At 71.3% G+C, this 10,606-nt stretch overlaps 1 protein-coding gene across 1 annotated transcript; it reads right to left on the minus strand.

Moving 5' to 3' along the window:
- Window positions 1-607: 607 nt before the first annotated feature.
- SEMA4C (semaphorin 4C) lies at window positions 608-5,710 on the minus strand. Its single transcript, XM_086767807.1, has 14 exons — window positions 5,413-5,710; window positions 4,192-4,340; window positions 4,017-4,079; window positions 3,821-3,919; window positions 3,462-3,558; window positions 3,270-3,386; window positions 3,030-3,181; window positions 2,757-2,932; window positions 2,527-2,671; window positions 2,233-2,455; window positions 2,035-2,150; window positions 1,790-1,947; window positions 1,636-1,706; window positions 608-1,547 (listed from the first exon to the last, which is right to left on the minus strand). The coding sequence occupies exons 1-14, from the start codon at window positions 5,603-5,605 to the stop codon at window positions 721-723; spliced, it is 2,586 nt and encodes an 861-aa protein (XP_086623933.1). The 5' UTR covers window positions 5,606-5,710; the 3' UTR covers window positions 608-720.
- Between the last annotated feature and the right edge of the window lie 4,896 nt (window positions 5,711-10,606).

Genomic DNA, 10,606 nt, shown 5'->3' on the forward strand with positions numbered 1-10,606 from the left:
GGCGTGCAGGGGGGGCGGCAGGCGGGTGGGGGGGGGTATTTACAGCCGAGGGGGTACGAAACCCCCCCACGGGGCTGAGGAGGAGGGGTGTTAAAAAAGTTCTCAGGAAAAAAAACCCGATCGCTTCTTAAACCGTCCCAAAAAACCATCCTGCGGCCGCTGCCCCGGGCGGGACGGGGGCCCGGAGGGGGGGGGGGGCTCGGTGGTGCCTGGGCGGGGGCGGTGACCCCCCGGGCCGGTGGCGGTCGCCGAGGTCGGTCCTTCGCCCGGGACACGGTACCGAAGGCGGACGCGGCGACCAAGACGGGCGCCGGTGCCCCAAACGCGGTGCCGCGGCCCCAAGACGGGTGCCGGCACCGGGGTGGCAGTCGTGTCCCAAAAACGGGCGCCGGTGCCGTGCTGGCAGTGCCCAAGACGGGTGCCGGCACCGGGGTGGCAGTCGTGTCCCAAAAACGGGCGCCGGTGCCGTGCTGGCAGTTTCCAAGATGGGTGCTGGCACCGGGGTGGCAGTTTTGCTCCCAAAAACGGGTGCCGGCGCGGCGCTGGCAGTGTCCAAGATGGGTGCCGGCACCGGCATCCCCGCCCTGAGCCGGGCGCCGGTGCCGAGGCGGTGGTGTCCCGGCGCCGGGTGCCGGCAGCGGGGTCCCCCGCGCCGGGTGCCAGGCCGGGCCCTGAGGTAGGTACGGCTGCCGGGCGGCGGGGAAGACGCTCGCCGGCCGCTCAAACCGACGACTCTTCGGGGTTGGAGTCGGGCAGGGGCTGGCGCTGCTGCAGCTTGCGCCGGAGCTCCTCGGCCAAATCGGCGCAGGGCGGCCGCTCTTCGGCACCCAGCGCCAGGCGGATGTAGCCGTTGGAGGAGGAACCGCGGAGGGGACCCAGGTGGATGCGGGTGGGCGAGTGGAGGGGTTGGCCGGGAATGGCGTTGGGCGGCGAGGCGGCGCCGGGAGGGCCGCCGTTGCGGCAGGCGGCGTGACCCGGCACGATTTTGAGCGAGCCGTCCGAGTAATAGTAGCTGGCCGGGTCCCAGAGCTTCTCGTCCGAGTCGGAAGCGGCGCTGGGCACGAAACGGGGACTGGGGGGCTCCTTGGGCAGCTCGATGGGGTACACCAGGGTGCTCTCGATGGCTTTGGCGCCTTTGCCGAGCTCTTCCCGCAGCCGTCGCCAAAGGGAGAAAACCACCAGCACCAAAACCAGGCACAGGGCGCCCAGGCACACGGCCACCACCCACACCAGCCCCAGGCTCTCCAGCGGCGCCCGCGTCTCCAACGGCACGCCGGGACCGGCCAGCACCGCCACCCGGTACGCCTCGCCGCCCAAGCGGGCGCCCCGCTCCTCCGAAAAGCAGCGGTACGTGCCGCTGTGCTGCGCCCCGGCTCCCGGCACCACCAGAGCCCGCAGGCGGGAGTCGTGCAGCACCAGCGCCTGCTCGGCCGCCAGCGCCCGGCCCTCGAAGGTCCACAGCGCCTGGGCCAGGTTGGAGCCCAAACGGCACGTCAGCACCAGGTCGGTGCCCGCCACCACCGTCACGTTTTTGGGGGTGATTTGCCCTGCGGGAGAGGGGCCGAGTCAGGAGGGTGAGCGCCCCGTGTTGCCCCCCCTCTCCCGGCTCCACGCGGCGCTGGGGAGGGGTCTCACCTTGCTTGGCCACCTGCGGCAGGGCGCAGGCGCGGGTGTCGGAGCTCAGCACGTCCTGGACCAGCTGGGATCTGCAGGAGGCGGCGGAGGTGAGGGGGGCGCCCCGCGGGGCAGCGGGACGTCCCACGCCATCCCCCGGGGAAGCCCCTTTTACCCGTTGAGGCCGTCGGCACGGACGCAGAGGCTGGCGTTGCGGCTCCAGGCGCAGTAGGGATCCCGGGCGAGGACGCAGTCCGTGCACGACTGGTAGCGGCCGCAGTCGGCCAGGGGCAACTGGGCCACTTGGAAACGGGAGCCGGCGAAGAGCAGCTTCTGCGAGAAGAACGGGCAACGCGACACGGTGAGGTGACAGCGAGGAGACACCCCGAACACCAGCTCCCGCCCCGCGGCGCCGCTCACCTTCCGGCCGGCCAGGACCAGGCTCTCCACGGGCTGCGCCGGCTCGAAAACCTGCAGCTCCTCGATCAGGTGGACGCGAGCGCCCAGGTTCAAGGCCTTGTGCACCCAGCCGTCGCCTGCGGGTCGCGGCGGGCGGTGAGGGACGCCCGCACCACGCCCGGGAGCCCCCCGCCGTCCCCTTCCCCGCGCGGCGCGTACCTGTGCCGATGAAGAGCACCTCGTAGACGGCACCGTCCAGCCCGGACACCCGGTCTACCACCAGCTGGGTGAAGTTGGCGTCTTTCTTGAGGAGGAGCGGGCGCCCGCGGCGCGGCAGGATGGGCTCGTCCATCAGCGGGTGCTTCTTGGCGAAGTTGAGGGTGTTGTCGGGCAGCTCCAGCGAGCTGGCGAAGCCGTTCTGGCGGTGCCAGTCGGTGATGCACTGGGAACGGAGAGCGGCGTCAGGATCCCGCGCCATCTCCTTCCCCTCCTGCCGCCGGAACCGGCACTCACCGCGCCGGGACGGGGGCTCGGCACCTCGTCCGAGTACCGGCCCCACTTCTGCGCCTGCTCCCGGTATTCCTTGTAGGGCCCCTCAAACGCCTTCTTCACCTCCAGGATGTGGTACTGGCAAACGGCCGAGACGTCCACGTCCCCCCTGCAAAGGGACGGCGCGAGGTTCTTAGGGGGAACCGCCGGTCACGGGCAAACCCAGCGGCTTCCGCATCCCCCAAAGCGCTCACCAGCGGGCCTGGAAAACGCCGAAAAAGGTGGTGCCCTGCCAATCGGCGCCCGGCAGGGTGAAGACGGCTTGGAGGCGGTTGAAATGGAGCCCCTGCTCGGGCGCCGAGCACACCAAGCGAGCCTTCAGGAAGGTCGTCCACTTCTTCTGCAGCGTGCGGGCACCGCCGACGTCACCCTGGACGCCCAGGCGCCGTCAAAACAAGGCCGGAACGCTCGGCGAACGAAGCCGCGCCGGGCCTGCGTCCCCGGAGCGGGTCGTCCCCTCCCCGTACCTTGCAGACGCGCGCCACGCGGGCCACCACCTGCTCGGCGTAGCAGTCGTACTCCACCGCCCGCTCGCTGAAGAAGAAGTAAACCTTGTCGTCGTCGCCGGTGCTGCTGGCCGCGCTCTCCTGCACGTAAGCCGAAGCCACGAAGTGGGGCTCTGCGGAGACGAGGAAGGGGGCGAAAAGGGGAGGGTAACGCCGTGCCGGGGCGAGGGGGTGCCCCCCACCGCGTCCCCCCGACTCTACCGTTCAGCCAGGAGGTGAGATACTCCGTCTTCATGGAGTAGTGCGGGCCCAGGTTGCGGAGGATGACGGGCTCCGTGCCCAGGAAATTGTTGAAGGTGGCAGAGTACAGCTCCCCGTCTGCGAGGAAAGGGTTTAGCGGGGGGCCGGGGGGGCGCGGCGGGCACCCCCCTCGACCCCAGCGGTGCCACCTACCCACGATGAGGCCGGTGTGTCCCTTGGTGGGGTCGTACGGACACTTCCCCTTCCCGTCCTCGAAAGCCACTTGGTCCAGGGTGAAGCCGGAGAGCTCCTGCGGGGCAAAAGCGTGGGTGGGGGTCCCCGTCCCCTCCCCGGTTTGCGTCGCCCCCACGTCCAAATCGGCCCTGGGGACAGAGCCACCCCCCAGACAACCCTCCTGGGTGCAAGGACAACCCCCCAGAGACCCCTTACAGAGCCCTGGGTGACCCCCCTAGGGACAGGGACACCCCCGGATGATGCTCGTGAGGCTGGGGGGCGGGTGGCACCCCCGGGGACGGCGGGGGGCAACGGGTTTTTGGGGGGGGGGCACTCACGATGTAGGTGCACTTGGGCTGGAAGGCGTAGGTGCCGCAGGCATAGAGGTGGGAGCTGTTGTAGCTCTGCAGGAAGCGCACGTAGTTGAAGCAGTCGGTCTGAGGGGTGGGGGGGGAGAAATAACCAGTTAAGAGGGTGGCAGTGGGTGGGGGGGGCACCCTGTAACCCCCCCACAGCACCCACGCCCCCCCTCACCTGATTGTTTTTGCCTTTCTGGATGCATTCAGCTTTTTTGTCCACGGGAGCTTCCCAGGAGATCTGGGGACAGAAAAAAAAAAAAAAAAAAAAAAGGCTCAGCGGGCTGGAAACACGGAAATACGCCCCCCTCCCCCAAAATATCCCCCCCCTCGGGGGTCCCGCGGGGCCTCACCGCCGCTTTGAGCTCCACGGTGCCGGTGGCCAGGGCGAAGACGGCCTCGCGGGCGCCCACGTAGAGCAGCGCCTCGGCCTCGTCCAGCGTCAACGTCAGGTAGTGCGAGACCCCCCCCTGCGAGAAGCGCTTGGCCGCGTCCTTCAGCTCTGCGGGGTCCGGAGTTGGGGGGGGGGACGGGACATGGGGACATCAGGACGAGGCCATTGCCGGCCCCGCGGACACCCCCTCCCAGAGTGGGCACTGCTGGCACCCCCACGCCCCCCCCCCCCACCCCAAACCATCGCCGGAAGCCCCCCGGCCCCGGCGCCGCACAAAGGGCTCTTTGTCACCGGAGCAGGCGCTGGCGGCGCCGGACGAACACAGCGGCCTTTGGAGAGACCCCGCGTCCCCCCGCTGTCCCCCCCCGCCCGCCCCCAGGCCCCGCAGAAAGGCCCCATTGACGCGGGGGCACCAGGGCCTCCGGGCAGGGACGGGGACGAGGGGCTGGCACGGCACGGGGACGGCACGGGGACACTGGCACAGCAATGGGGCGCGGGGATGGGGCAGGGGACGCGGCACGGGGACGGTGGCACGGCAAAGGGGCGCGGGGATGGGGCAGGGGACGCGGCACGGCATGGGGACAGCACGGGGACACCGGCACGGCAAAGGGGCGCGGGGATGGGACAGGGGACGCGGCACGGCATGGGGACAGCACGGGGACGCCGGCACGGCAAAGGGGCGCGGGGATGGGACAGGGGACACCGGCAGCGCACAGGGCCAGCGGAACGTGGCAAAGGGATGGGGACACGGCACGGCACAGGGACAGCGGTGCTGGCACGGCACAGGGCAGGGCACACGGCACAGATGGCGACGCAGGGTGCTGGCACGGGACAGGGACAGCGGGTGCTGGCACGGCCAAAGGATGGCATCTCGGGGGGCTGGCGCGGCAGAGGGCCGGGGACGGAGGGCGAGGGCAGGGCACGGGGACACGGTGGGGACACGGGGCGACGGCACAGGGACACCGACGCGGGGCAGGGGGTCCTGCCGCGCTGACAAACTCGTGGCTGGAGGGACAGAAGCCACCCGAGGCGAGGACAACTACACCCACCACAATGTCACCCCGGTGTCAGCGAGGGACGGGACCGAGACGCCCACCCCACCGTGCCTCAGTTTCCCCAAGCTGCTCCCCCCTCCCCCGAGCCCCCCAGGGTTGGGGGGGACGACACACAGGGTACTCACCCGCGTAGGGGACAGTTTGCCGAGGCACGGCGCTCCACGAGGACCCCGGGGCGGTGGCAGCGGCGGCGAGGGCCAGCAGCGAGGCGAGGGCCAGCGGCGAGGCGAGGGCCATGGCGCCGGGGAGGTGGCGGGGGGGGGACATACACGCAGCCTGGGGGGGACACGCCCGGCCCCCGTTAGGGTTACGGGGCATCGACAGCGGCCCAGACGGCGTCACGCGGGCGGCGGTGGGGACAAGGCGGGCATTGACAGCCGGGCGTCACGAGGCCGGGGGGCACCCCACGCAGCGGGGCGGGGGGGGCGGGACAGGCGGGTCCCCGATCGTTGCGTGTCGTGTCCCCCCCCCCGCCACCGCCACAGCCGTGACGGATTACGGGGGGCGCGGGGGGGCCCGCGTCACCGAGAAGGAAACGGGCCCTTCCGCTTCCCACCCCACCCGGGCGGCCCCACCTCACCCACGTCCTGCGCCGGGACCCCCCCGGCCCTGCCCGGTGTCCCCCGTGGGGGCGGGTGGGGGGTGCCCCCCGCTGCGTCCGTGTCCCCCCCCAAACCGGGCAGGATGCGGCCGGCCGGGAATTGTTCTGTCCTGCCCAGCGGGAAGCAGGAAGCTGGGGGGCGAGTCCGGAGAGGGGGGGCTCCCCCCCCCACCCACACCGGCTGGGGAAGGATTTCCGGGAGGGTGGGGGGCCGGGAACGGGCCCCCCCGCGGGCGTGGGAATGGGGGACGCCCCGGCCGGGCTGCCCGTGGCGGGTGGGGGGCTGCGGGAAGAGGGCTCCCGGTGTCACGGGCATGGCCGAGGTGTGGCAGTGATGGCCAGGGTGCCATGGTGATGGCCAGGGTGCCACGGGCACGGTCGGGGTGCCACGGGCACAGTCGGGGTGCCACAGCGATGGCCGGGGTGCCACGGGCACGGTCGGGGTGCCACAGCGATGGCCAGGGTGCCACGGGCACGGTCGGGGTGCCACAGCGATGGCCGGGGTGCCACGGGCACGGTTGGGGTGCCGCAGCAATGGCCAGGGTGCCACAGGCACAGTCAGGGTGCCACAGCGATGACCGGGGTGCCACAGGCACGGTCGGGGTGCCACAGTGATGGCTGGGATGCCACGGGCATGGTTGGGGTGCCACGGTGATGGCCAGGGTGCCACGGGCACGGTCGGGGTGCCACAGCGATGTCTGGGGTGCCACGGTGATGGCCAGGGTGCCACGGGCACGGTTGGGGTACCACAGTGATGGCCAGGGTGCCACAGCGATGGCTGGGGTGCCATGGGCACGGTCGGGGTGCCACAGGCACAGTCAGGGTGCCACAGGCACGGTTGGGGTGCCACGGTGATGGCCAGGGTGCCACAGCGATGGCTGCGGTGCCACGGGCACGGTCGGGGTGCCACAGTGATGGCTGGGGTGCCGCGGGCATGGCCAGGGTGCCATGGGCACAGCTGAGGTGCCACCTCAATGCCACAGCAATGGCCAGGGTGCCATTTGGCACAGTCAGGGTGCCATGGGCATGGTCAGGGTGCCACGGTGATGGCCAGGGTGCCACGAGCACAGCTGAGCTCTGATGGACATGGTCAGGGTGCAACGGTAATGGCCAGGGTGCCACAGTCATGGCCAGGGTGCCAGGGGCACAGCTGGGGTGCCACAGCGATGGCTGGGGTGCCATGGGCACGGTCAGGGTGCTAGGGGCACAGTTAGGGTGCCAGGGGCACAGCTGGGGTGCCAGGGGCACGGTCAGGGTGCCAGGGGCACAGTTAGGGTGCCAGGGGCACAGCTGGGGTGCCAGGGGCACGGTTAGGGTGCCAGGGGCACAGTTAGGGTGCCAGGGGCACAGCTGGGGTGCCAGGGGCACAGCTGGGGTGCCATGGGCACGGTCAGGGTGCTAGGGGCACAGTTAGGGTGCCAGGGGCACAGTTAGGGTGCCAGGGGCACGGTCAGGGTGCCAGGGGCACAGTTAGGGTGCCAGGGGCACAGCTGGGGTGCCAGGGGCACGGTTAGGGTGCCAGGGGCACGGTCAGGGTGCCACTGGCACAGCCGGGGTGCCGCGGGCACGGCCGGGGTGCCACTGGCACGGCCGGGGTGCCAAAAGCAGGGATGGGCACCACCAGGATCCCCGGGCACGGCCGGGGGTGCCACGGGCAGGACTGAGCCCCCAGTTCGGGTGCCGCACGCCTGGGGGTCCCACGACGGGACCGGGGTGCACGACCCCACGGCGGTGCCATCCCGAGAAGGGGGTTCCCCACGGCGGGGCCGTTCCCGGGAGGGGGTTCCCACAGCGACGCGATCCCGGGTGGGGTCCCCACGGCGACGCGCAGCCCCCCCCCGGTACCGAGGGGGCCGAGGCGGGAGGGCCGCTGCACCGACGGATCGGGGCCGGGGTTCCCGTTACCGGAGGGGGGTCCGGCCCCCACAGCTGAGGGGAGGGGGGGTGGGCGACGCCGGTGCCGATCCCCGGTACCGGGAGGAACAAAGCGCCTCCCTCTCCTCCCCCCGCCCCCGCGGCTCCGCCACAACAATACCGGGGCGGGGCGGGGGGGGGGCGGGGGCCGCCGGGGGGGGCGCGGGGGACCCGCACTCACCTGGGGGCGGCGGCGCGGGGCGGGGGGGCCCGGCCGGGGGCGGCGGGAGGCGGCGGGAGGCGGCGGCGGGGGCGCGGGGCGGCGGCGGGTGCGCGGCGCGCGGCTCCGCTCGGCCCCGCCCCGGCCCTGACGTCACAGCCGGGCGGAGGGGAGGGGAGGGGGCGAGGGTCCGGCGGGGTCGGGTTGGGTCGGACCGGATCCGATGGGTTCGGCCAGGCTCGGCTTAACCGGGCTCGGCCCGGCCCGGCTCGGCTCAGCGCAGTTCAAACCAGTTCAGCTCAGCCCAGTTCAAACCAGTTTGGCTTGGCCCAGCCAAACTTGGCTCAGCCCAGTTCAGCTCAGCCCATTTCAGCTCAGCCCATCTCAATCCAGTTTGGCTCAGCCCATCTCAATCCAGTTCAGCTCAGTCCAGTTTGGCTCAGCCCGGCTCAAACCAGTTTGGCTCAGTCCAGTTTGGCTCAGCCCGGCTCAAACCAGTTTGGCTCAGTCCAGTTTGGCTCAGCCCATCTCAATCCAGTTCAGCTCAGCCCATCTCAAACCAGTTCAGCTCAGTCCAGCTTGGCTGAATCCAGTTTGGCTCAGCCCGGCTCAAAGCAGTTTGGCTCAGTCCAGTTTGGCTCAGCCCGGCTCAAAGCAGTTTGGCTCAGTCCAGTTTGGCTCAGCCCGGCTCAATCCAGTTTGGCTCAGCCTGTCTCCCCAACCAGTTCAGCTCAGCCCAGTTTGGCTCAGCCCATCTCAAACCAGTTCAGCTCAGCCCAGTTCGGCTCAGCCCATTTCAACCCAGCCTCCACGCAACCCCCTCCCGAAACGCCGGTCCAGCTTGGCGCAGAGCTGCTCCAGGTGACCCTGCGGGGACAGGCGGGGTGGGGGGGGGGGGTCAGGGACACGGCACAACCCCCCCAAAATCCTCCGCAGGGCCCGGTGCTCGGGCGGCGGCTGCTGGGTGCCCACCCCGGCGCGTTGGGGGGCACCCCACGGTGAAGAGAGGCACCCACCTCCCGGTCGGCGCCCTCCTCCGGGGTCCCGGCGAGGAGCAGGCGTCGGCAGGGTGTCGGGCTGCGCCCGCGGCCGCAGGGATCCCCGCGCGCCCCCGCGTCGCGCCCCCGCGTCGCGCCCCGGGGCTCCCTCAGCATCCGGGCTGCGGCGCGAAGGCCGAGGTTCCGCGGCGAAGTTCCCTGCGGAGAGGAGGAAAAACATGAGGGAGGGGCGTTGGACGCGCGCCCACGCGCCCATCCCCACCGCTGTGCCCGTCACCGCGACACCCACCCAGCGCCAGTGCCCTGCGGGACGCGCGCAGCGCCGGTGCCAACGGCCGGATCGTGCCCGCTTTGTGCCTGCGCGTCCGGCTGGAATAACGGAATTAAGAGGCAGATGCATCCCAGCTCGCCCGGGATCCCTGGCACGAGCGCCGCGGAGCTGTGCCAGCTCCCCGTCGCCGAACCGCGGGGCGGCGTGGCAACGCCTGGCGTTTCGCCACGCGCGGCGGGTCGGGACGCAGCCGCCCCGGGGCGCGCGATCGGGCAAGCAAACGCGCGAGGGCGATCAGGTTGCGGCAACGCCAGCGGGCACTCCATCAACGCCGCCAGCCCAATTAGCGGGGCAGATATAATGAAGGCGCAAGCATCCCCGGCGCGGGCAGCGGGCTCCTCACCTCGCGGATGTCGCCGAGCTGCGTCGCCAGCGCGCTGGTGGCGTCGGGGCGGACAGCGGGGATTAATTTGGGTTTCAAGGTGAAGCGGGCCAAAAAACTGCGGGCGGAGACGGCGGCGTCGGGCAGGGAGCGGGCACCGCGTGGACCCCCCTAACGCCCCGGGGTAGCAGGGGCGTCGCCGCGTGTCCTCACTCGGCGACTCCCAGGGCCTGGCGTCATCCGTGCCGGGCTGGCCTGCGGCGTGGCTGCGCGGGACGGCTCCCTGGCAGAGAGGGGGGCTGGTTAGGGCAGGGTGGGGGCACCCCGGGGTGCCCAGCGCAGCCCCTGTGCCCGTTCCCGTGTCTGGGGGGTGCCAGCCTTACCTGTTCTCCCGGACCGGTGAATTTGGGGCTGTTGGCAAGCGGATCCGGCCGCGGGCACGCAATCTGGGTGACAGAGCAAGGGAACGGTGACGCTGGGCGCCGGGATGTCCCCAGGGACGCCCCCTCGATGCCCAGGCCAGGGACCGACCTGCTGGTGGTCCACAGAACTGGGGGGCACGTCCCCCCGCCAGCAGCGTGTCCTCACATGGAGGTGACCACGGGCTTCCGTGGGGCACGAGGAGGACTGCGAGAACAATGTGGGGTGACTGGGGTCCCCTTTAGGGCACACAGAGGGGCGTGGGGACAACATGGAGGTGACTGGGGGCCCCCTTGGGGTGCAGAGAGGGCCTTGGGGACAACACGGAGGTGACCGGGCAGTTCCTTGGGGCACAGGGAGGACTATGGGGACAACGTGGGGCGACTGGGGTCCCCTTTGGGGTACAGGGGGGGCTGTGGGGACAATGTGAGGGTGACCAGGGGGTTCCTTTGGGCACAAGGAGGACTGTGGGGAAAATGAGGGGTGACCAGGAGCCCCCTTGGGGCACACAGAGGGCCGTGGGGACAAGGTGAGGGTGACTGGGATCTCCCCTGGGGCACAGGGAGGGCCGTG

The sequence above is a fragment of the Chlamydotis macqueenii genome, chromosome 27 (assembly GCF_036417535.1).
Source record: "Chlamydotis macqueenii isolate bChlMac1 chromosome 27, bChlMac1.mat, whole genome shotgun sequence".
Taxonomy (NCBI): Eukaryota; Metazoa; Chordata; class Aves; order Otidiformes; family Otididae; genus Chlamydotis; species Chlamydotis macqueenii.